This window comes from Ruditapes philippinarum, unplaced genomic scaffold, assembly GCF_026571515.1.
Source record: "Ruditapes philippinarum isolate M1 unplaced genomic scaffold, ASM2657151v2 ctg521_1_1_1_1, whole genome shotgun sequence".
In the NCBI taxonomy this organism is placed as follows: domain Eukaryota; kingdom Metazoa; phylum Mollusca; class Bivalvia; order Venerida; family Veneridae; genus Ruditapes; species Ruditapes philippinarum.
In genome coordinates, this window is record NW_026865835.1 from 5770 (window position 1) to 33630 (window position 27861).

Here is a 27861-nt window from a genome sequence, read left to right on the forward strand (position 1 = left end):
TTTCTTTTTTGTTGAATTTTAATACCGGAAAAATTATGATCATTCAAAAAATCTATAGGTTAGTGATGAAATGGGCACTTTGCCTTATCCCCCGTGTTTGTCAATTTCTTTAGCATTATATTTGGATCATAAAAAACTTCAATTGACTCAATTTTCAGACTCTCGTTGACCCGAACAACACAGCTCCCGTACATTTCTAGGGTCTCCCCTGTAGGCTCAACATCTTTATAGCGACCGACAAACTCTCCCCAGTGGCGCCAAGTGAACGTTACTGTAGGTGGTCCTGAAGTTGTTCAATATATTAAGAAAACGATGAAAATATAGTTTCGTGATATGAAATTAAATTTCCATTAGAAATACATTTTACACAAAGATTAATATTATAATTATCATTTCCTAATCAAGTTCAATTTACTTTTTACTTCTGAACTGAGAGTGGAACTAGAGCAATCTACGACGCAGAAGATGAAGTGTATGGTAACCTTTAAATGTTATTTATTGTTCACAGCAGGGTAAATGTAGTTTAAACGTACATTTGCTACATTTTCATTTCAAACTGTTTCATGGTCTGTAAACTAAGAACTAAATAAACACTGCATGTTTTAGGTTAAAGCTATTATTTGAATAAACCACAGGCTCGTGCATCTATATGGAACTAGTTGATAAATACTATCATGTCTTGTACAACTTGAAACACCATCTAAGTAAAGTTTTGCAATGTTATTTTAAACCGTTGCAACGTTTTGTAATATAAACACACCCGTGAACTAGTTGCAAGTAGAAAAGATGTGCGTTAGGTAAGTTTTTTATCGTGTACTAGACTTCTGCATAATATATCATAGAAAATGATGTCTATACAAGCAGGTACGTATATTAACGTACCTGATACAAGAGACAAAAAAAGAAGATTATATCTTGCTAATCCGGTTTAAACTTGATATTTCTGTAGTAAATTCTACCTGCATCAAGCTGTCCTACTCGCTACATGTTAACAAGTGTGATAATAGGGGCGTTTATATCTGTGATGTAAAGTAACAATAAATTATTTTTTGTTATCTCGTGGAAACTGCACATTTGAATTGTATGCAAATATAATAACTGTTAACAATATGTTGATGTATTTAGACCCGTTTTTATGTGGGAGAATAGCTTTAAACCGCTTCTGAAAGTTGTTTTTTTTGGGGGGGGGGGGGGGGGGGCATGTGAATATAGTATAGAATTGTGACCAAAACACTCAAATATGACCACATAACACCTATCTTACGTGAACTTCACTGGCTTCAGGTAGAGTATCGGGTCGAATATAAAATTTTGACTTATGCATATAAATCCCTCATCTTCGATCAATCACCAGCCTATGTATAAAAGACATGATAGACGTGTACATCCCAGTCAGAAATCTGAGGTCCCAGAATAACTCAATGACATTAGTTGTGCCTAAATCTCGGACAGTACGATATGGTGACAGGTGCTTCCAGACAGCCGCAGCGAAATTATAGAACGCGTTACCACCTGACATTAGAGACTGTAATACCTTGCCATGTTTTAAGAGAGCTCTCAAAACACATTATTTCATAAAGTTCTATGGACGTTAGTTCATAAATCATCATACATGTACTACTTTTGCTATATCATCAGTGTTAATTTTAATTGAGCCTTGATTTTAAACTAAATGTGTCTGTATTTCTTACCATCCTTTACTGGTTTTAGATTATTATTATTGTTTAATAGGTTTACTTAATTAATGTTGTACATTATGTCTTATATATATATATGATTATGTTTTATCGGATTTATGTAAAGCACTCTTGAACATTTATTATTTATGAAGAGTGCTATAGAAATGTGGTATATAATAATAATAATAATAATAAATAATATTCAACACGCATGAATGAGATTGAACTGAATTTTGCACACACCATTTCTGTTCCAGAATGTCAAATTTTACATAACGTTTCAATTATTGTTCCGGTATCTGTATATAAGTCTTACATAAATCGGTCGTACCATTATACAATACAATACAATACAATACAACATTCTTTTATTTCGTCAAGGTTACATTTGTAACAACAGACATTACAATAATCAAGTAAATAAATACATGCGTGGGTATCAAATAGAAAACAATTACATGTTTCACGTCAAGTATGATAGATAATCAAGCGAAAATTAGTACATGTAATACAACAAGAAACATTTTTTTTTTAACCTTAAAACTTAATATAAATTTAAGTATGGGGACAGCGATATTTAACTGTCTAATTTCTATAGGAGATAAAGTGGAGCACGTGGAAAGCGTGTAAAACTTATTTACGTCATTCATTAGTGTTACTATGGAATGTCATTGACGGAGTAAAATACAATTTCAAAAAGTAAAACCAACGTGTAAATGTGTTCATGATGTGCGCTATAAATATACTAAGATTTTTTAGGATATCGCTGTTACTACTTTTAAGGAGTTCTTGGTATTTAATGATATTTGGATATCTGTGAAAATAATTTGGAATAAGCTGCTTTCTTTTTTCGGTGAAATAATTACAAACCATCAAATAATGGAATTCATCACCTAAGTCATTTTGGCATAGTGGACACTTTCTATTAACATATGGGATATTAGACCAACGGCCAGTTTCAACAGGGAATTTATGATTTGCAGTCCTAAACTTGAGAATAGGTAAGTATAAGTGTTTTGGCAATGATGTCAAATAGTCTTCACGCTCAAACTGATATTTAAACAAGTTATAGAGTTTGCCTTTATTTGATAGTTGCATTCTACTAAACCAGTCGGTAATAAATTGATCAATCAGTGTTTGTTTAATTAACAAATGAACGTTACATAAGTTCGAAGAATTTTGATTTAGGAATATTTCACTGTGACCGGTTAGATCAAGGGTAGATTTAAAATAATCAAGCCATTTGAATGTATAATCACTATTTAACATAAATTTGTAGATAAAATTTGAGTATTTATATTGATGAACTTGCACTAAATTTTTCCAAAATTTAATAATACGTGTTTTGATAACTATTTCAAGCGGATATCTACCTAATTCGCCATAGAGCATGTACGCAGGAGTACTTTTTCTGCAATTTGTTATTTTACGCAAAAATTCAATATGTACTTTTTCGATGTCTTGAGTATTTTCTATTCCCCATATTTCGCATGAAAATAACAAAATTGGAACAATGGTGTTATCGAATAGTTTGAGTTGTAAATCAAGAGGTAAACAAAGATTATTTATTCGTTTGTACAAAAGGTGCATTGCTTTTCTAGCTTGTGTAATTAAATGATCTCTTGCTTTCTTAAATTTCCCATTAGGACTAAACATAACGCCTAAGTATTTATAACTATCGATTATTTGCAGAGCATTTCCATTAAGCGTAAATGACATATTGCGTACCCCACGTGTATTTGAACCAAAGATAATAACTTTGGTTTTGCTAGTATTTATTTTTAATTCCCATCTTTGATATGATGTGTTGTGCAGGTTCGTCAATTATTTTATTGCAATATAGAAGATTAAAAGTGTGTATCGACAATTTCATCCAAGTAGTGGCTATGAATATTGTGCACATTTCTTGAGTATATAATTATGGTTTTTACTTTCAAAATATATTTTTATAGTGTGTCACATAACTTTTCATTTCCCTTTTATCATGTTTTGTACAATTTAAACTTATGACTATAAAGGAAAGAAAAAATACTTTTCCAGGATTCAAACCTGGGTCTCTACACTCACGGAGCGAACACTCTACCACTACGCCATTATGCTAGACGCACAAAAATGAGCTAGTGGTTAGGTGGTAAAAGATTTAAGCTATAAGTACATTTGTAGTATGTTTTTATAACAATAATCGACACCCCTATTTGTCAATATTTATGTAAACAGATAATGAAAGGAAATAGCGAATTCGAGCTGTACTATCAAATAATGTTGTTAAACGAATTAACTGTATTAACTATTTTTGTTACTTTCCACAAAATACAAAAAAAAATCAGCATAATGTACACATTTTGTTTTCACATTTCAGAAAATTTGAAAAAGTTGGTGGTATTTTATGGCGGCTTTTAGTAATTTGTCAAAAACAAACAAAAAATGAATATACACATAATTAAAGAGAAGAAAGTTCCAAGAATAAAATTCATTTACCAGATTGGACTTCTAACACTTCCCATGGAAATTTATTATCAAACGTCTTCCTGAACAGTTCATGTGACGAATCATTAGTTTCTTTGCTGGCATCATACAGAACGCTCTCGTCCATGAGCATATTGTAGTTACCATACTCTATGTTATCATCTAAATTGAACTTCCTACCACCGTTTGAACTGATGTAAAACTTGTCCGGGTCAACAGAACCCCAGTCCTGCCAAAAGCAAATGAGCCATGTCACGACAAAACCAACATAGTGCGTTTGCGACCAGCATGGATCCAGACCAGCCTGCGCATCCGCGCAGTCTGATGAAGATCCATGCTGTTCGCTATCAGTTTCTCTACTGCGGATGCGCAGGCTGGTCTGGATCCATGCTGGTCGCAAACGCACTATGTAGGTTTTGTCGTGACGCGGCTCAAATAAAGTTAATGTGATAAATAGCGGGAACATACAATGCTCACAGATTACAAGGTAATCAGTTATTACAGTAATTTATTTTTTTTTTCTATGGGGGTGGGGGATATTGCGTCGCACAATAGAAGTAGTACCACCGACGTTGCGTAAGCCAGCCGGATAGCTCCTCAAATGAAAGAATTCAAAGTCCCTGGCGGGTTTCTAATCAATAGCAGTGAGGGAATAGAGGTTGTACCACTCGCACTGGACGCCTCTATTAGTAAAAGAAAGAGCATCGAAACACGAGGCTATCTGATTTGTACTCTTTTGTATAAAAACACGTTCCCCGATGTCACAATATGAAACCCCAGAAAAAAGTAACCAATGAACGAGCATCTGAATAAGATATTTCTATCGCTATCCCTTTCTCTGTCGTTACAATATGTAAATCCCAGACAAAATGAATTAATCAATGGGCATGCTCTGGAGTGCGGGTAACTAATGCCTGCACTCCAGTTAACGCACTGTGCATGTACATGTATATGTATACGATTTAACTTTGACACATTTTTAACAGAAAGGTATATAAATAGTGAAAGAAATAATACAGATACAGGTGTCTCTTTCGGCCTCAATTTTATCATCTTAAAAACAGTTTTTATATGTACATGTACCATGTTTGATTATTCAGTATGTTTTTGTAGTGAATTCTTCTAAAAAAATTCCATTTCCAGCACAATGGTTGCACAGGTTGTTTGTTGCAAAGATATAACTTTTGGATTTGTCATCCGAACTGTTGCCATTTACATTATAATCATTTATAATAGTTGTTGTAAATTGTTAAGTTCATGTTTTACATATATTGTCATTTCAATGTTGACAATGATGGTGTTTATTGGTATTGTTGTTTGTAGTTAGATTGACTTATTTTGTTAGTCACTTTTATAATTAATGTACTTCATGTGAGTTTTTTTTATAATGTTAAAAATCAAAATGAATTTTAAAGACACGTTATGTCTCTGAAATGAATCATTTTTTTACTTAGAATTTTAAAAAGAGCCAACATGAATTTTATAACGTTTAAATAGTGGTTTTAGAGCATGTTAGCTTTTTATCACCTAAAGCACGTGAAGAACGTATCGATAAATGTGAAATATTTTGTTATTTAAGACAAAGTAGTATTTTGACTTACTACAAAATATGTATTCATTTTAACTGTACTCATTAGTATTTGCCAAACAGCAATAGATGAAAAAGATGGTTCAGGTAATTGACTAATTAGTTACTTTGGTCAAAGAGGGTTAAAAATTTCAGACCGCATTTAAATAAAATGATGATTTCCTTTTAAATGTTGTAATAGAATTTCTATTATTTTACAGTGTAGCAATACCACGTGACTATAACGTCATTTTCGGCATCATTTCCAAGACAAATATTGCTCGATTCGGAAAAGAAAATAGCCGTAAATATTTTATTTCTGTACCAATTTCTTTGGAATATGCACCAGTCAACGGGGAAAAATATAAGCTTTCCACAGAATATTGGATCTTCGTCAGTTTATAAGCCGTTTTATCAAACACTTTGCATAACCTTGGAAGTTTCTTGTATTAGAGCGGGCTTCAGTTACAAGCTATTTCGTTTTCTGGCGTTATTTGTCTAAGCCATGATTAATAGGTCAGGTTTACATCAACCGGGGATACAGACAGCAAAATCCTACCTTTATATGTTTATATGTTTATTATTTATGGCGTAAATCTTGCCCTTTTCTTCAATTGTCAATTCTGGCACCAGGTCCAAGTCGAAAAAAAGGACTACAGTTTAAAGCAGATTTTAGAATCCGTTGCAAATGCAAAGCAACATGCCTACCGTTCTCTTTCTATAAATATGTTAACCATGAAAAACATTTTATTTACTAACGTTTATACGATTTACATAAACACAAATGAATATTTAAATGATTTTTACTCGCTGCGCTATAAGTGATTTTAAAAGTCGTAAAATTGTTGTCTGTATTTGTAAAGAAATTGATTTGCTCTTTAATCATTGTTCTTTCAAGGTAAGGATTATGAAAAATCTATTAGTGTCATGTAGCAATACTAAACGTGGAATATTCAAAATAGAGAGAAAACAGAAACCCTAAATATCGCCCAAAACGGCAAAATTGAAAATGTTGCAGGCTCAGTTTGACTTAGCTAGCCTGTCCAATGAACGTGCACATTCAGGATCACTTCCAATTGTATGCTGTGAAAAGGGTTACGCCTCAACGCGGCAATTTTAAAGTCAAAGGTTATTCTTTTGTAAAGAGTTATTTATACGTATAACCATATATATACTTGGTAAAGAACCTGTAGCAATGTTTTGGTATGATAGATTCAGCTTTTTAACACAGTGGCACTCGTTGATAAAAATATTTTTACTTCCTGTTTTCATACCCTCGGTGACCGTTTTTCGTGAACTGGATATAACTTCGTTCACTTAAGAACACTAAACACTATTTATTTTATTATCGCATTTATTTCTGTTGATAAACTGCATATCTGACAATTTAGTTAATTATATCAGTCAACCCAGCTTTATAATACACATTGTAAAGAGAGGAAGGGAACGGAATATTTATGGTTTGAAAACATTTACTAGTAAATCGAGTAGAATTTTTTTAACAATAATGTCTCTTTCAACTGAATAAAACGATAGAGCTATTTGGGACTATTTCTTATCGATGTGGTCATTGGCTGTAAATGCATGGATTATTGCACGCGGCATGACCTGCAGATGTCCTCAACAGAATTTTTGTAGCATTTTAAGATTTAAAAAGGGACCACATATTAAAATCTAAAACATGATAAACATAATGCATATGTCAAATAAGTGAATTATCTGATATGTAAATAAAGAAGTAAGTCATTTGACAGTTGAAGGATAAAAAATGAATAAACTCTTCAAATGTAATCGTAATTTTACTTAGCTTATGTTAGCTATCAATTATTCAATGGACGCATCAGTGTCATATGGACCCCGGTCATAGATCTGGCCGGTGTTGCTTTTACAGATGTTAATGTAAATATTTATATAATTATTGATAATCATTGTTTTTTCCGTCTTTTTGAATGTTTTGTTTCAAGAAATTTGACTATGATCGATGGCTGTTCGTTTGTAAAATCATTTATCTGTTTACTATTTTCTACTTTGTTTACTCCACATGGCGTCCATTCCCGTTCTTTATTGGCGACTCATGGCTATTTTGGGCCTTTTTGATAAATAGAGAAAACTAAGTAACAATACTGTAAGGTTTACACGGCAAAGTTCCAAGTTATATGTAATGATATTTAAAATTGTTCTACACAAAGAACAAAATCTGACTGATGATGAAAGTGCTTATAGTTTAATAAGCATAAAATGTCAACGTCATGTTAATGCGCGTGACAAATAGATTCAAGATTTTAATACCGATACATGTGCATAGTACTTCAAGTTGTGATTTCGTTTATAGAAATTTATTATACGGCAATTCCAGAAAAAAAAAACCTTTTAAAAGTCTATTTTGAGGACAGAAGAACCTATTCGTCACATTCACGAGTGTCAGTGTTTGTCAGTTACTCTTTACAAAAAATAGACTGAAAAAAATACCTTAAGCTTTACAACACTCGCGTTAAAGTGTTACCCTTTCCGTAGCATACAAAAGTTTTGTTTTTTTATTTTAACTCTTTCTCTCACTGAGAGCACATATATTACTTATCAATTTCGCCATTTTGAAATAGAATAAAAACACATTTTACTACATAGGATAAGATGAGCAATACTTTAAACATCTTCAAAACGAAACCAAAATATGATTTTTCGACAGGACTAAATCTACGTGATTTGACGTGCAGTAAGTGTTATTGCTTTAAGGAACAATCAGTTTTTTCACAATCTCTCTGTGAAAGATCAACATTGAAAAACTAAATTGTAGAAAGAGAACGGTAGGCATGTTGCTTTGCATTTGCAACGGATTCTAAAATCTGCTTTAAACTGTAGTCCTTTTTTTTCGACTTGGAACTGGTGCCAGAATTGACAATTGAAGAAAAATGTAAGATTTATGTCATTCATTATAAAAATATAAACATATAAAGGTAGGATTTTGCTGTCTGTATCCCCGGTTGATGTAAACCTGACCTATTAATCATGGCTTAGACCAAATAACGCCAGAAAACGAAATAGCTTGTAACTGAAGCCCGCTCTGATACAAGCAACTTCCAAGGTTATGCAAAGTGTTTGATAAAACGGCTTATAAACTGACGAAGATCCAATATTCTGTGGAAAGCTTATATTTTCCCCCATAGACTGGTGCATATTCCAAAGAAATTGGTACAGAAATAAAATATTTACGGCTATTTTCTTTTCCGAATCGAGCAATATTTGTCTTGGAAATGATGCCGAAAATGACGTTATAGTCACGTGGTATTGCTACACTGTTTTATATACATTGTATATTAAATCGAGTTGCTTGTGTTAAATTCACATTTTGCCTCAGAAATGATTTCGTTTGTTCTTTAGAAGGGACAAAAATGTGTGTTTTTTTGAAGAATATTCAATTATGGATTTAAAGTATAGATGATTATCACTGTAAGTGAAAATTTCTGAATGTGACACAAAGTAAAATGTCAAAATAGTGGTATTTTGTCAACCGTACACAATACTTAATCACTATAACTGTACTTATTACCCCCCCCCCCACCCAAAGAAAACAAAAACAACAAATAACAAACAAACAAAAAGGATGGTCCGCATGTTTTGTCAATGTGTACTTTTTGGAAAAGTTGCAGATACACTAAAACACTAAAAAAAACAAGAGCTGTTACTGAAAAGTGACTTATGTCCCCGAAAGGAAGCTTTGACATTAAATCTGCAATATATGCTAAAATATTGGTTATATATGGCTAATCGCCTTCGATAAATATCATTCGTAAAATTTAACTGAAATTCCATTAGAACTGTAGGTGAAAAAGTCTAAACAAATTTCACTAAAAAAATCATTATCAAGGACCTACAACTGTGTGAAAAAAAATCATGCACTAAATAATGGCACAATGCACAACTTGACTTGGAAAATCATAACACCTTGCAAACAATTATATAAATGTTAACTGAAATGTCCCAAGTGGTTTTAGATAAAAAAAAAATCAACTTTACAGGATTGTTTGTCACTATGCTTTGTTGTACCTAGTGTCTTGTAGTGTCTTGATTTTCCGCTTGATTATTTTGGCACAATATGGCCCCTAAATTTGGTCATTTTTTGTAAAAATAAGTTTGTCCACTGAAATCTCCCAACGCTTTTCGAGATGAAGCGCGGACAAGCCTATTTTATTCAAAAACTGACCATTCAGGGACCATAACTGTGCCCCCCCCCCCCCAAAAAAAAAAAAAAAAAAAATAAGCGGAACATTATTATTATGCGCAACTAGGCTTGTTGAAAAACAATCATGTGAAGTTTCACTGAAATCCCCCAACGGTTTCGGAGATGAAGCGCGAACAAGCTTCATTTACTAAATAATTGCCCATTAAGGTACCATAACTGTGCAAAAAAAATTCAAGCGGAATAATAATATCTGTCATATGTTGCGGTTCGGACCGGAATATCCGTCCCGAGGTGACCCGCCCATTGGGCGGTAACGAGGCTTGCCGAGTTACCGCCCATGGGCGGGTTACCGAGGGATGGATATTCCGATTCGAACCGCAAACATATGTCAGATATTTTTTCTTGCATATTTTACAATATTCCATTATATTTTAAATTCTTTATCTTTATTTTCAACGGAAATTCATATCATTACAACCGTAACTACTTTCTTACAACAGCGTATGAAATTGCAACTTCATTCATAACGGTAAAATGACGTCATCCTAAGCGTGCCATTGTGCAGCACGCGACTCATCTGGCACCCCCCATGCCAGATGAAATTTCCGGCATGGCTAAACACACGGAAACGCCAGTCTACTATGCAAGAAAAATCAAGAGAGTATGCACAACTAGGTTTGGTGACAAACAATCCTGTGAGGTTTCACTGAATAAACCCTAAAGCGATTTTGGAGATGGAGCGCAGATAAGCTCATTATTACTAAAAAAAATCATCATTTTAGGGTCATAACTGTGTCAAAAATTCAAGCGGAAAATCAAGAGAATATGAAACAACAAGGCTTGGTAACAAACAATCCTATGAAGTTTCACTGAAATTCCTCCATCGGTTTTGGTTATGAAGCCCGGACAAAATTATCAGACGGACGGACGGACAGTGCGATTACTATATACCGCCCTTCGGGGGCGTAATTAAAAAAATAATTTGAGAAATGAAAATTATATACCATATTTTGGCGTAAATACAATATATGTGTGTACTATATTTAAGCGCAATATGCCTTTAAGTAGAGTTGGCTTTTTTAAACCTTATCAATTATAATTCACATCCGTACTTATTCATGGCTTTCGTGATACACTTGTATTTTAAACGGACTTATAAGCTTGCTCCAGGTGTGACTGTAAATATGGCTAAAATAGCAACAAATGTAACATAAAATAATGATTTACCCTCTTTCTTGTCTTGTGACTACTTTCCATCTCCCAAGTTTTCACTAAGTCCTCAACTATTCTCTCCAAAGATCCTTGTTTGTGTTTTCTAGTTCTTTCTTTTATAAATTTTTCATTAACATCAGTATAGTCGGGTTTAGACCCATGACGCCACACAATTTCCGGATCTTCCATGTGTTGCCTTATTGGTACATCTTCCGCATTTATTGACATCTTTTCACGTGTTTCTATATGAATGGAAAAAATTCACCTTATTCCTTTTTTGATCGTTTCAAATTAGAAATTTTCTGACAGCGTGTATTTTACCGTTCATTTAAACGTCTCGTCTAACGCACACGAATAGGTTCTATTTATGTAATAGTACTGTTGAAGTTTATATATTTCGGAACCGTTGTAAGTATAACATGGATCAGTGCACTTCAGGATGTTGATAGAACATTTATACTTATTAACGGACGGACGGACTTTGCAGTGAGACGTTGTAGCATAGAGGTAACATGCTGGTCTTTTAATCAGACTGTTTCGGGTTCAATCCGACCAGTTACATTTTTGTTATTAGAAGATATCTTGTTTTTTTTTCAATAACCGGGTTCTTCGTGAGTGTGTCATGTGTATTAATTACACATCTTGTTTAACACAATTCAATTGAGATTTTGTGCTACACATGACACAATAGCTTTAAACGGAAATCATATAGTTTATTGCTAACACGCGAGTTCTGTTCATGTTTGGTTGAAGTATATGCTATGGCGTTGTAAAAAGGACATCATCACACTTTTTGAACTTTTTGTACTTGATTTCGTTGGCAACTTGTCATCGCAAATGGTGTGTAAAGGTGCATTGTCTACCACCACGGTAATAATCTTTTGATGTACTGGCTTGGCACCGGAGACGAACTCACCGGCACCGGTGCCAGCGACAAAGAATGCCACAGAGGTTGAAGACATTGTTTGATTTGCTGAATTGAATTGAATTGTATCCTTTTATATATGATATAGCATTCTCGTAAATAAAACAAATAGAAAAATATATATCAAAAAATAAAAAAAAATAACAAAAGAAAGTAAAAAGATGAAAAATAAAATGAAAAGAAATTTTAAAAATGCCTAATAAAAGTATCTTCCCCTCGTGGAATTTTAACTTACGACCTTCCGCATGCAAAACAAGCACTGCACTAACAGGACAGATAATATTCTTTTATCTGTTTTCCTGGTGGCGTTTTCGTATATGGCTTTTTCCTACCCCTGTTTACTATTAAATTTAAGATTTCCCATTCTCGATCATATTTGTGTGTACTTATGTATAATAAATTATAAAGGAGTTAAAACAACGTGGTAACATTACATCCTGTAATAAATTAAATATCTATTAACATATAAATCGTAACCAAAGTGCATTTAACAATCTATTTCCCGTTAACGTGAGAATGTATACATGTATACACATGTAACCTATGTATCCGTCCGTTTAGGCACAAAAAACAGCTGTTGTTGTCGAGTTCAGTTTTTAAGGCCTAAGTGGGCGTGAAGGATTGTCCTCCGTGCAAATACATCGCAATACATGGTTGCACAGTGATGATGTTTATCAAATGTGCGTAATAAATATTTAAATCTCATCTTAAACCAGATTACACTTCATAGCGTTGTGCATTGGAGCTTAACTAAACGCAATTTTTTTGAGCTAATATTAATATTGAGCACGTTTTGATATTTCTATAATAACATTACAACGTCTGCTGGAGCGGACAAAACTATCCGGCTTTATAGTGCATAAAACCCGTACTTCATCGTCTGTGACAATAGCCATTGTTTGAGTTTTTTTCGTGCATATTAATCAAAGTTTTAAAAAAAATTAGTACACAAATTATTCTTTTTCATTTATTACAGTTTAGCTAACTTTAGCACACCGTGCTCATTTATCTGTCGTGACCAGAATGCGTCATATCTAATGCTCCCTAGCACCGGCTTAAAAGTATTTAAATTAATGATCTCAAAGACCCAGGAAATATAACAGTACTTTAAAAGACTAAACAGATTTTGATGAATATTTACTTGAATGGTCAGTAGGTAAAATATTCTAATAAATGGCTGAACCGTTCCGGCCAGCTGAACAGTAAAGCCACCAGAGATAGAATTCTCATCATCTGCGTATGAAGGCACCTTTTGTATCCATCATCTTTTTCTCTTGAGCACTGTCCTTATCACTTCAATATTCGATCGTTTGTTTTGTTGTTTTTGGCTGTGTTTTTGTTGTTGTTTTTGTTGTTGTTGTTTTTGTCCTTGACCTTTTAAACATCTAGGTGTTTAATTTGTTATCTTCACTTTCTCTTCAATTTTCCTAGTTATTACAGCAATTGTTCAGGTTTTGTTTCTTTACAGCTTACCCATTCTTTATTTGGCTTCAATTTTGCCCACACCTGTACACTCAAAAACTACAGCCTCTATAGCACTTTCAATTCTGGATTGCAATTTGAAAAGTTTTGCAACCATATCCTTTTTTCTCATCTTATGGTGACTTTCTAATATGATCCTAAAGACAAGTTCAAAGTGAATATCTTCAGTATTTTCAAAGATTTATGTTACATGTAAAAGTAAGTTGTTAACCTTAAAAAAATCATAATATATTTAGTGTATTCTGATTGGTTAATTATCTCGTGCGCACGACTTAGTTATCTCGTTCCCACGACTTATAAACTCGTGGCCACGACATAGTATATCGTGCCCACGACTTAACTATCTCGTGGCCACGACCTAGTAACTCGTTGCCACGACATAGTATCTCGTAGGTAAATAAAAACACACACATGTCACCTTTGTGTCACCGTACATGACGACATTGGAAATATTTTGTTAAGATTTATGTAGCATTTTATTAACGTATGTGCAAAAATTCAAATTATTCACTCAGTATAATAATTTTTATTGTAAACAATTAACCAAAAATGGAAAGCGTTTTGTACGCTTATTAATTAAAATTTGGCATACACTCGCACAAATACGATTTTTAGTTTTATTTCGAGTATATGTATTAATCTTTCCATTTAAAATACATCAGTTTACATTATACTGTACCACCGTGAGCTATAAAAAGTAGTTCGACTAAAGAAAACATCTTTACGATCCTTACGCTTTCTTTCCTTGGAGACAAAAGAACTTTTATTAATTGCATTTTTGCTCCTCCAAGCTATATACTGTATTCATTTTAGACGACCGACTTTATGTTTATGATAGTCTTTTTTAATTGTTTACATATACTTACATTGAAAACCCTTGAAAAGGCTCGTGTATATGCATGTATACATATGCATCTACTGAAATTCTGCAATTTTATATTGTATTATCAAGCCCCAAAATGTCAAGAAAATTACAGCTTTGATCTTGTTTAATCCATTGAAGGGTAACAGCTGTGTTGGAGGCAGTGTAGCTCCGTCTAAATTTAAAAACGGCAAAGTCTCTCAGTTGGATAACTAGCTCTAGCTTGTAATTGTTGGTGACTTTATATCATAACAAAAACATAACTATAATTTACACCGCAAACAATTCACGAGATTTTATTCACGTATACAACTTTCGCAAGATGAATCATTTGAAAAAAAATCAACCGAAATATCAAATTCATAGTATTTACATAACGTCTCGAAGCATTTTATAGAAGAAGAAGAAGAAGAATCTTTATTTTGCAAATTAACTCTCAAAAGAGTCATGTACAAGCATTCATAATATATACAATAACATGTATGCATAAGTAAATAACTAATTACATAGCAAGATGACGTGACTGCAAGTATTTCTTTCCTTTCATTATTATAATGGTTACCATTGATTATATATTTAATTTACAAGTTATTTACTTTTTGAGAGATTCTACATTCAAATATATAATAATAAGAAATACTTCGTGTATGTATTAGGCTTGCAATCACGGGAGAGACATTGTCAGCATCTATTACATAGTATACTTTTAATTCTCTTCCATACACTGGTCTTTGTATTACATTTACTAATCTAAGCTATATGGTTTTGATTTATTGCAATAGTAATATGGCACAAAATATTGAAATTATACAAACAAAACAAAACAAATGTTACTTCTAAACTATACTTTGAACACATATAATGATTCAAACTTGATACAAGTAAGACCAGTGTATTTATAGCCTTTATAATCATCGTGTTACTTAACCTATTATGCATATAATACACAAAGAATTGCAATGTATCAATAATACATCTATATACAATTACATGACAGCTAATATTCGTACGTTACACACATAGAAGTACAATACAATGTGTCAATTAACTTCTATGTACGTTTGCATGGGACTAGATATTCGGTTTGCATAAAACATATAAACATATATATAGAACTTTAAATTAAACATTTTTTGTACCTTTACACAAGAATTGTTTGTAACTGTTGTCTAATATGGAAGGCATGGTCTATAAACATAGCTAAATTTCTAATATCATGTACATTATCGCTTGTAACCAACTGAACAAATTTAAACATGCTAGGAAACCTCCAGTAATATTTCTTTAAAAATCTTGTTCGGAGTTCCTGATAAATAGGACATATAATGACAAAATGGAACTCGTCCTCTAATTGATTACATGCTACACAGACTCTATCATTTAAAGGTACACTGTGGGGTTTTCTCCATCTACCCACCTCAATTTCTAGACGATGAGAAGACATTCTTAAACGTGACAAAGCTATTCTATACTTTTTAATATCAACAATATCTAAATATCTACTAAAACTGAAATCATTAAAAGTATGGTAAAATAGTGCTCTGGAAGAATTACTGATTCGAGCATTTAAATCCTGTTTCCATGTGTCTCTAACTCTCTGGTTAAATACATTAAGAAAAATTTTAGCATGCGGAACTCCTTGGTTTTGCCATACATTGTTAAAACCTAATCTAGACAATAATTATCTTACGTTCGAAACCCAATTTATTTTCCTACTATTATTTTCACAATCTGCTTTTAATAGTAAATATGCATGTTTAGTATACTTGTTGTCTTCTGACATACACAATTTCAACCAATATCTGATTATTGAACATAATCTGTAAACTTCTAGATTAAATCTGCCCAGTTCACTATATACAAAATCATTTTGAGTAGGTATCTTAACACCAATTAACGTTTTACAGAAATGCAAAAATGTTCGTTCTACCTGTATACCTTTGAAAAAGCCCCAGACTTCTGAGGAATAACACAAAATTGGTAAAATCAACTTATCAAAAAGTTCTAAATGGTGTTTTACAGAAAGATCTGTAAATTTATATACATATTTATTCATTTTGTATATTGCTTTTAAAGCTTGTCCTGATAACATTACATCGTGTTCTCTAAATGAACCACCTGTGCTAAACAACGTTCCTAAGTATTTAAATTTTGAAACAATTTCGATAAGACTGTCTTTGTACAAAAATTCTAAATTTCGAGGCAACAATCCACTTTTTCTAAATATCATTACTTTTGTCTTATCAACATTTACTGTAAGCTTCCATCTATCACAATATTCAGATAAGATGTTCAAGGCATGTTGTAAACCTTCAGCCGTTTTAGAGAAAATAGTTATATCGTCCGCGTACAGTAATAAACATATCTTAAAAATACCAGTATCTATGCCCTCGACTCCTTTAGCTAAAAACACATCTCTTCAAGATCATTCAAATACATGCTAAATAAAAATGGGGACAGGCTCTCACCTTGTCTAACTCCTAAATTACAAGTAAAAGCTTCACTAATATTATCAAAATGTTTAACTCTTGAGGAAATGCCTTCATACATGCTCTGTATAACTTTGAGAATATTACCAGTCACTGCATATCTTATTAATTGTACCACAGTACATCTCTATCAACGAAATCAAAAGCTCGTATGAAATAAACAAGAGCTACATATAGCTTTTCATTTTTATTCAAGCAATGTGAAATAAGAGCATTTAAAATAAAAACATTATCAACATTTTTTTTCCAAAACCGGCCTGAGCCTCTATGTAAACACCATATGATTCATCCCAGTAATCTAATCTAGTATTCAATATTCTAGTAAATAATTTTCCGAGAGAACTTAACAAAGTAACACCTCTATAGTTCGATGGTTGATCAACATCACCCCCTTTATGTATTGGTACTATATAACCTTCACTCCATACATTCGGAAAATGTCCTAATTTCAAACAAGCATTGAACAATTTATGCAAATATGGTAACAGATCATCAACTCCATGAATAAATAATTCGTTCACATACAAATCAGGTCCAGCCGCTTTATTGCCCTTCAATTGTTTAATAGCTCTATATATTTCATCAATAGTTATATCTATGTTCAATTCATCAAAAATATCTTGTATATTATCATTCAAGAAATTCTCATTGAAACGTAAAACATCTTCATCAGCTTGGTAAAAAACATCTTCAGGATTATTTATAGCTTTAAAATAGTCAGCAAAAGTATCTAATTTAGGTTGTTTAGGGTCATTGTTACAAACGGTATCTTTCAGCATTTGCCAATATAGCCTTGCATTTTTAACTCTTGCCTTTAACAGTTTATCAGTGTTTTCTCTTCGAGATGAATATTTTTTGCTTCTAATAAGTTTTTTATATTTTTGCCTAGCCTCACACAAATTTATTAAATTTTCATCAGATTCATTATATTTAAATCTGTTTTGACAGACATAAAAATCATTTTTTGCAGTTTTACATTCTACGTCATACCATGCATTTTTATTTGTCTGCTTTTTTCGTTTCAAAACGTTTCTGCCAAATAAAGGTGAACAAACAGTATGCATGACCTGAGAGAAAGAGTTAAGACTACTATCTATACCAGAAGAAGTATCATTATTTTCTAACTCCGTAACAAGCCTGTTAATAGATTCAACAAAAGTTTCAGACTGAAGACTTTCTTTATAAATATTTAACTTAGATTTATTCCATTTGTATTTAAATGACACTTTATCTGCATATGTGCTCTCCTCTGCACTCAAATTATTTACATTATTTATCCCTTCAAAAGAGAAATTTACAGTACAATGATCTGATAATATATTAGGTAATCCAACATAAAACTTACTGAAATGTTTCATAACAGATGTATTACAAATAACATAATCTAATAAACTCCTCGCTGATTGTCCGTTATATGTACACACGCCTTTTTCACCACATATCCTACCGTTCATTATGCGCATATATATATTTATAATTATCTTAAATGTATCGACTAAGAGAGCCAAGACAACAAGACAATCAACCAATAAAATAGAGAAAAACGTAATCCTCAAAAAACGTACAGGAATTTAACCAAACACAGCATATTTCATATCATTTGAAATTCTTAAATTAAAACAAAACAAAAGCCTCCCCTTTATTTAATGAAGGAAGTCATATAGGCACGTCTTCGTTTAGATTTGAACTTTGACCTTCATAGAAAGTCTATTATCCAGTCTCCATGTTTAAGTGGCGAAATAGAGACAGTGCATCACGTTTTCTTTTCATGCCCTCCTTATGATATCATGAGAAGCATGCATTTACGTCCCCTGGCACTTAACAATCTCTTGTACGGAACGAGCGCCTGAGCTTTAACACGAACGAAAAAATCATTCTTAAAGTTCAACAGATTATCCTAGTTTCCAAACGTTTAACTAACTTATATCAACTTTTTTTCTGTCCATCATTTCCCGATAATATTGTGTGCAGACATATATCCTCTATTCTTTATCTTAATTTAAAACATTATTTAAATATTTTTTTCTCTTTTTTTTCCCTTGGAAACATTGTTAACAGAACAGAACAGAACAGAAACTTTATTACTTGGTTTAAGCATAAAAAGCTCATCACCATATTAAATATACAAATACAACATATAATACATAAATGACACATGACATGAATATATATAATTACAAAATAATGGTTTATGTGATGTGAGAATGTTTAATTTGAGATACCAAATTACTTAAAAAGCATATGAATACATGTATATAATACACAAGAATTTGCCTATCTTTACCAAACATTATACAAAAAAGCAAACTGCGACAAATGAAGGGGGATAACTTAGGTAACTTTACATAACCAGTATTTTAACATTTACTTCCCCTTAATAATTCATGATCAATATTAATAGAATGAAAAATGAATACATTTACTGATTTTGTACGTTTTTTTATATATATAAAGAAAAGGAAAACCCACACAAAACAGACCAATACCCAAAACAACTAACGCTTGACTTAATTATAAGGATTAGTTTTGTCAAAACAATATTTGGTTATGTGTTGAAAAACAGATATAGTTAATTTGAGAAGATACAAATATTAATAAATAAATAAAAAATATATGTATATATGTACAATTTCATATTCACATATAACTTTACAAATCTACATGATGGATATACAATGCGCATTTAACAGTTACAATGATACTTTTCATTTTTTTAAACAACAGAAAAAAAAACAGAAAGAGAGTAAAGCTTACATGTCAGTATATTATAACAAACTATCCCTCAATTTAAAAGCTTTATCACAGAATATAGCTAAATTTTTCAGTTCTTTCTTGCGACCAGTTTGCATTAATGAAATGAATTTAAACATACTTGTGTTGCAATAATAGTATCTTGGAATGTATTGCTTTCTTAACTCAGAATATATCGGATATTTAAGGATAAAGTGAAATTCATCTTCTATATCATTCATATAACATAAAGTGCACTTTCGTTCATTCCTTGGTACATTATTATGTCTTCCTAACTCGATATTAAGTTTGTGTGAGGAGAGTCTTATTTTTGCTAAAACATTTCTATATTTTACATTTTCAATATATTTTATATATAACGATTGTTCAAATGTGATCTTATATTCCCTATATACATCTAACAATGATGAAGATTGAATACCATCATTCCAACAACTTATATAAATATCCCGTAATCTATTCCTAAAAATAGGTACAAATAGTTTTATATTAACAGAATCGGGATATAACCAGACTTCATTAAATCCTGCTGACTGAAGAATGTTTTTAACTTTTGAAGCCCAGTTTGTTGAACAATTTACCACATCAACATCATATATCTGTCTACACAATATTGTTCTCAATATACAATTATCTTTTTTACTTGTATTTAACTTAAGAAAATATTTAATCATACGAATATGCCTTTCAATGTAAAGAGGAAATCTCCCCAATTCTGCATATAATGCCAAAGTATTTGTCGAATGTTTAACATTTAAAATAAACCTACAAAATTTTTTATGTACTCGTTCCAAAACTTCTGCATTCATAAACCCCCATACTTCACAGCCATAATTTAAAATTGATAAAACATAGGCGTCAAAGAGATTAAACATAATGTTAACTGGTACTTTGTAGTCACGTAACAATTGTAACAATGAATATAATGATCTGAGCCCTTTCACGGCTAACGTCTTTGTAGCTTGCATGAATGACCCACCACTCGTGAATACCACACCTAAGTAGTTAAATGAATTTACTACCTCAACTTCTTGATTATTATAAAACCACTTATCCATATTACCAAGTCTACCACCTTTTCTGAATACAATTATTTTTGTCTTTTCAACATTTACCGTCAAATTCCAACGATTACAATAGGACAATAAACTATCAAGTGACTTCTGCAAACCAGACCTAGATTCTGAAATGATGGCGGCATCGTCAGCAAATAACAATAAATAAATTGATATTTGGTCGATATTAAGACCAACGTCAATATTTTCTTGCAGGTGTAATTCGATATCATGCAAGAACAGGGAGAAAAATATTGGAGAAGTTATCTCCCCCTGGAATAGACCAATGTTACTATTGAAGACATCAGATAACGTTCCTAAATGTTTAACACACAATTTCACCTCATTATACATTGATCTTATAATTGACAAGAATTTGCCGTCAATACCTAATTTTATAAGTTTATACCATAACCTTGATCTATCAATACAGTCATATGCTTTTCTATAATCAACGAAACAACAGTACAGTTTCTTTTTGTTTTCAATTTGCCTTTGTATGAGTGAATGTAAGATAAAAACAGGATCAACTGTGCTATACCCATTTTTGAAACCAAACTGGGCATCCGACAATACACAGTTGTCTTCAGCCCATGATTTAAGTCTTTCGTTTAATATAATTGTAAACAGCTTAGAAAAACAGCTAGTAAGTGTGATTCCTCTATAATTGTTGGGATCTGAAATATTGCCCTTCTTATGCAAGGGGATAATAACACCTGTCGCCCATGACTTGGGAAATTTCTTCTTATCTAGTATATCGTTAAAGAACAAGTTTAAAGGGTGAATTATCTGAGGGACAGATACTTTAAAATATTCATATAGGATATTATCTAACGAGGGCGTTTTGTTTACTCCTAGCTTCTTGATAGCTTTCAAGATTTTCTCATTTGTGATACGTTCATCTAGCGTCTCAAATGTGCTACTGTCATATATCCCCTCACCTAAATTATTGATAAAATCGTCATAGTCATTATTTTCTACTTCCTCCCTCTCCCCTGACATTAAATTGCAAAAATAATCTTTAAAATCACTAACTGAAATATCTTCCCCACAAACAGTAGAATTTGTACTTTTGAATATTTTCCAAAATTCCCTTGGTGATTTCCTCCTTAAATCGTTCATTTTTTGACAACGTGTATTATTAAAAGCATTTTTTGATTTTCTACATTGATATTTATAGTCTTTTCTTTTATTAAAAAGTATAGTTCTATCTTCTGAAGAGTAAGATAGATTATATCTGGTTACAGCATCCTTATATGCAGCCAATTTTTGAGAACATAAATTATCAAACCATTTCTTATTTTTGTTATTATCACTAAAACAAACTTCACTGTCAACAATATAAGTCTTCTTGAAATACTTATCACCATGTTCACACAAAAAATTAGTAAAAATAGAAGTCAGTTTATCAACACTGTTTTCTCCATTAATTTCAGAACGTAAATCACTTTCAAGTGAGTTCAAATTTTGAGATATATCTCTCAAAAATAAATCTTGGTTTCTTTTATCAAACATAATACGTGTATTAGTACTACTTGTAGGCTCATATAATGGTTCAATATTAGTTTTAAAAGAAAACGACAATGTGGCATGGTTGGAAAATATATTGAATTCTCCGACCTCAAAATTGTCAAGTAAGCAAAAATTATCTTCTTGTGTAAGTAGGTAATCTACTACACTTGTTCCATTATGCGTGAAACAGGTAAATTTCCCATGATCACCTGGCCAGCGACCGTTAACTATTCGCTGATTGGTTGCTTTACAAAGATCAAGTAGATAATCACCGAACCGATTTGACGTAGTATCTCGAGAAATGCGAGGCATGGGATTATCAATAGTTATTACGTCACCACTACTAATATTTCTGTCAAACTGAATAAAATCAGCTTTACAACCAGTTCTACTATTAAGATCGCCTACTACAAATATTTTGCCTAGCAAATTATAGTCCATAATATCTTGTTCAAGTTGTGAAAAAATATCAATATTGTAAACGTTATGCACAGGGGAAGATTCAGGTGCGATGTATGTAAAACAAATATATATATCATCTCTAATATTAAAAAATGTTTTATCTATTTTTAACCAAATTATACAGTCTATAGAATTTTTAACAATTTTTATTCCTTGCCTTATAGTGTCTTTAATATATACCACAAGTCCGCCGCTTGACCGTTTTGCCCTACGGTGTTGATATTTCCGATATGAATGAATTGGGTTTGAATAGCCTTTAAGTTCAATATTTGACGATTTGTTTGTCCATGTCTCACTTAGACAGATAATATCATTTTTACATAATATGTCTAAAAAATCCTTGCATTGTTTTTTTCCCACAGTAAGTCCTTCTACGTTCCACGATATACATTTTAAAACATTCCCACTTGGTTCCTAGCATGATTCTCTATAAAGCTGATTGTTAATGTAAAGTTTGTCCATCTTAAGGTATGCTTCCTTTCCATCCCGGCGGGCCTTTAACATGATAGGGATTAACTTACGGCGCTGATCTACTATTTCTTTCGGATACTGTTCTGATATGCCATAGATAGATCCCTTCAGCTCCTTGGCAGCTCGTCGCACCCGCTCACGATCGGGGAAGTCCGTGAATTTGGCGACAATCGGTCGTGTTTTTCCGGCACTATATTGCCCAATGCGATGCACTCTCTGAAGTCGGATATCACTAGATGCATTTTCTATTTTAAGTTTTTCTTCAATGAATTGTAGGATTTTAACTTCACAGTTTTCGTCTTTTTCTTCTTTGATTTTGTGAAACAATAAATTGTCCCGCATACTACGACATTTTAAATCTTGTATTTCTGACTTTAATGCGATTTCTATGCTTTTATGTTCTAGTTCAATTTTCGACATTTTACTGGCAAAACTATCTAACTCTTTGTGATGCTTATTCATTTCTAACAAAGTTTGACTATCGAAGTCGCGGCTACGCTCTAAAGCCTGTACTTTATCATCGAGTTCATTGACCTTTAATTCCATTGTTTGGATACGCATGTTTATACTGTCAACACTACATTGAATTGTATCTAACCTGGAAAGTTTATTGTCCATACTATCCAACCGTTTCATTATCATTGCCATAACGTCTGTGCCTGGCGAGGCGGTTACATGAACATTAGATGAGTTACATGCATCCATTTGTCCCATAATTGGGTAGGGGCTTGCACCAATATTCATTGGAGGGGGGTACGTGTATCCAAAGTTCGATGATAATAACTGTGATTGGGGGGTATAAGGTTGTGTTTGTTTAAACGATGAGTCAGTACTTAGCTTTTGTCCATTTTGTCCATTTTCCTTATCCATGTTTTGCCTTTGTTTACGTTCCCGCCTTTTCACTGGTGTTTGATGTTTTTCTTCTCCAGGCGAAGTTTTAGACTTTTTTCGCTTTCTGGTCATATGGTCCCAATATTAAACATTCCCTTCACCAAAAAATATATCCAAAACTTATTTTGATCACTAAATAACTTGTAAATATATTAATTTTCCATTTTCTATTACACTGATTTAAAATTTCCACCATTTGCTCACGCATGCGCACTTAACAAAAACTTAACTTAAATTGAATACTAGTTATAAACAATATTTTACTTTGTAATAGAAATTGTTTGGAGTAATCTCCCAATATTATGAAATAATCTTGAAACAGAAGTTTTCTTATTCTACTACTCTAGATAATAATGTTCTAACAAATTCATTCATTTTGATCATTTATCTGATTTGTTTTGTTGGTTTTTTTTCTGTATTATTCTAAACAAATATGTGCATACTTTTTTATTGCAAGTACATTATGTGTGGAAAGGAATTTACATAAATCATATTTGACTTGTTGTCCAATCCACGAAATATATCAGTGTGATTACTGTATATGCTTACTGTATATATTTATGTTGTAAAAATTGAAATAAAATATTAAAACAATAAAGGAAGAACAAATTTACCTTTTTAAAAAATAGAAGTTCCAATTATCTAATAATTTCTGTCCAAAAAAATTCCAATCCACGAAATATATCAGTGTGATTACTGTATATGCTTACTGTATATATTTATGTTGTAAAAATTGAAATAAAATATTAAAACAATAAAGGAAGAACAAATTTACCTTTTTAAAAAATAGAAGTTCCAATTATCTAATAATTTCTGTCCAAAAAAATAAACGCTACACAATCCGAGAGTGTTTTCTTTTAAATATAAATTTCCCCACCACAAAAAGTCAAATCATCGTAAAATATCTGTTATCACAAACAATTTGACCTTTCACACGATAATGTAAAAACGAAACAGTTTCAATTAATAGATACACTGTTCAATTAGCACTACTTATATAGTGACGTCTAAATAATACGGGATGTAAAACCGTTATCTATTCTATAGGACCAGGTGATGGTTGTAAACTTTCGGGTACTTAACTCATATAATCAAAGACAAACATTGCTATTTTGACTTTTTCTTTTTCCTGGCTTGTACGAGACAGCGGTCAAATTGATAGATCCCTACTCTGACCTTTTATTTGAATAGCAACGATTTAACCACAAACATAGTCATGTGCTCTTTTGTTTACAAATAGGTTGTGGTGAAATTGTTATTGTTTCCACTAATCTGATAATAAGAATTAGATAGGTCAGGGATCTATGCATGTGATCTCAAGTGTTCATAATCAAGATGGCCGTTAAAGTCACTCACCTCCAAATGTGTGGGGGGGGGGGGGTGACCCCAAAATTGCGTTGAACCATTCAGTGCAGTGTTACATACTTCTTTTACCTTTCCCGTTATGCTTGCCGGCATTTTTTATGCGGCAATGTTTTGATGAAAATATGTCACAAATTTTGCAAGCAAATCAGGAAAAGTACAAGAGCTACATTACAAAATATGCACCATTAGTATCGGAAAATAAATGCCTGGAATATGGTGAATTATTGAAAGATATATAACAAAAAATAAACAAATACAGAGTAACAATGTGTGACAGTTCCGCAAGCATAATGGTTTAAATAAAAGAGCTTCATTAGAATATTTGCATGAAAGATGGTATATGTGGATTATTTAAATATTGAAAGAAACAACGAACACTTACCAAATACCTTATTATACGGCGCGGCTGTTAGTGGTTACCAATACAATACAATATCTTTATTTCACTCAAGACATGCACAATATATACATGACAACATGAGGTAAATAATACAATAGATATAAATCGAGGTTACCCAATGTTACCTTAAACACATGTCAATTTAGGTCATAAGGTCAAAGGTCTTGGTGGTCTTGATCGCTTAAAGCTTATGGCAACACTTTAAAGTACAGTCGTTATATTTTGTACAGAGGTTGGACAAGACTAGTGAATGACCCCGATACATTTTAAAGTCAACTGGTCAAAGGTCATGGTGATCGTGACCACTGAAAGTTTAATCGGCCAATTACTAGAGAATAATTTGGGTAACTTACCGAAGATTTCATATGGAGGTTGGTCATGAGTGTAAGATGACCACTATTAATTTTAATTTCAGTGGGTCAAAGGTCAAGATCACAATGACACTTTATGAGAAATCAATAACGTGAGAAGAAATAAGCATATAGTTATTGACTTGTTAAAGGTCAGTAAGTCAAAGGTCATCAAGGTCGTGACCACGGAAAGCTTGTCCTCTACAGTCTTACACTTTAGTGTGAAGTTGTTCATGGCAAGAAGATGACACATAGTTTTGTAGGTCAAAGGTTAAATTCACAAAGATACTATATGCGAAATTAATAACTTAAGAAGTAATAAGTTATGAAATTTTGTAAGGATATTGCCAATCATTATGACCTATAGCAAGCATTTATTGATTGTATGATCTCTATGTCCAAGTCACTGTGACGCCTTATCAAGAACAAACATTTCCTCCGTCGGAGGGTTTTTGAAATGTATTCCATGTATATTCCGTATAAATATAACACTTGACGTTGATAGGTCTGTAAAGATGCCACTATGACAGAAGGTGGGATTATAGCTGTCCTATGGACACATTTCTAGTTTATCTAATTGTACAACCCTACTGCGTACATGTATTATTATTATTTTATTATATAGTAGTATAAATACCGGTATATTTTGAAAGAAACTAAGAGGAATGTTATATCGGGGTTATATTGTTTTAATAGTTAGCATAACCTTATTTTGAGATTGTTACTAATTTTGAGATTGTTACTATATAATAACATACTAATTGCTTCTTAATTAATTAAATAATATTTAAATGTTTTAAGCCTTTTTCTCTTTTAAAGTTTCATTGATTGAGTCATTATAAAGTACTAATATAGAAAATATCACTATATGCGTAAATAGATATGCAATCACTTCAACACCGTATCCCCAAATTAAAAGTCTTAATTGCGTCACACCGTATATGGCCAGTAATATTCCATATCCTATTTTCCTCACGTCAAGTCTGCCGGAAGTGTGTGCCAAGAAAGCAACGGCTGCAAGTGCGGCTTGAACATAAGTCACATATTGTGAGAGGTGAAAGTTTCTTGGTGTTAAACTGTAACAGTTAATGGCTGAATTTATCCAGTAGCCAGCGACGTCATCCTTAAAAATAAAATAAAAACAATAGTTAAGCGTGCCCATTTGTTCAATTTTCGAATGTATATATAAATGAAATAACTTCCGTCTTTTTACAATAATTGAATGATTAGATAAATAGAATAACTATGAGGGAACAATGAAAAACAATACTTATAAAGGGAGATTACTAGTATAAATATGCACATAATGACATGTCAGTGTTGTCTCCCTTCTAATAAAAAATAATTAATTTAAGTGTTATGCTTGTTTTCCAATCTATATAAAATGATACATGATTGTAACTTTGCTTAAGTAATTATAAGTTGAATTAGATTAATTGATTATTGTTTTGGATTTTTTAAGTCAAGTATTTGACATTTCTAAAGTTTCTAAAGTTTTAATTTCACAAACAATATGAAAGTTTGCAAAAACATTCAAATAATCAATACACAAAAGAGTTAACCCGTCAATGCAAGTTTTTGTTATCACGTCCATAACGTTTGACTTTTCAATAAGATATATTTGTTCATACTTTTGCGTAATGTCCCACGTCATAAGCCGCACCAAACGCTGAGAGCACGTGAAGTAGGAACGGAAACGCTGAAACAACCGTGATACCGTCAATCATGATCTACCCCTGAAA

General features: G+C 32.2%; 2 protein-coding genes across 6 annotated transcripts; both read right to left on the bottom strand.

The window, feature by feature from the left end:
- On the bottom strand, positions 1 to 25808 carry LOC132730494 (uncharacterized). Of its 5 annotated transcripts, none has more exons than XM_060716445.1 (4): positions 25759 to 25808; positions 11120 to 11346; positions 4158 to 4374; positions 1 to 283 (listed from the first exon to the last, which is right to left on the bottom strand). In XM_060716445.1, exons 2-4 carry the CDS (start codon positions 11330 to 11332, stop codon positions 60 to 62), a joined length of 654 nt encoding a protein of 217 aa, XP_060572428.1. In that variant the 5' UTR covers positions 11333 to 11346; positions 25759 to 25808; the 3' UTR covers positions 1 to 59. The 5 variants fall into 5 exon arrangements, with proteins under 5 accessions (XP_060572428.1, XP_060572429.1, XP_060572430.1 ...); XM_060716446.1 differs by lacking the exon at positions 25759 to 25808 and adding an exon at positions 24780 to 25615; XM_060716447.1 differs by lacking the exon at positions 25759 to 25808 and adding an exon at positions 24619 to 24670.
- LOC132730495 (uncharacterized) lies at positions 25779 to 27861 on the bottom strand. The gene is made up of 2 exons (XM_060716450.1): positions 27751 to 27861; positions 25779 to 27242 (listed from the first exon to the last, which is right to left on the bottom strand). The coding sequence occupies exons 1-2, from the start codon at positions 27844 to 27846 to the stop codon at positions 26916 to 26918; spliced, it is 423 nt and encodes a 140-aa protein (XP_060572433.1). The 5' UTR covers positions 27847 to 27861; the 3' UTR covers positions 25779 to 26915.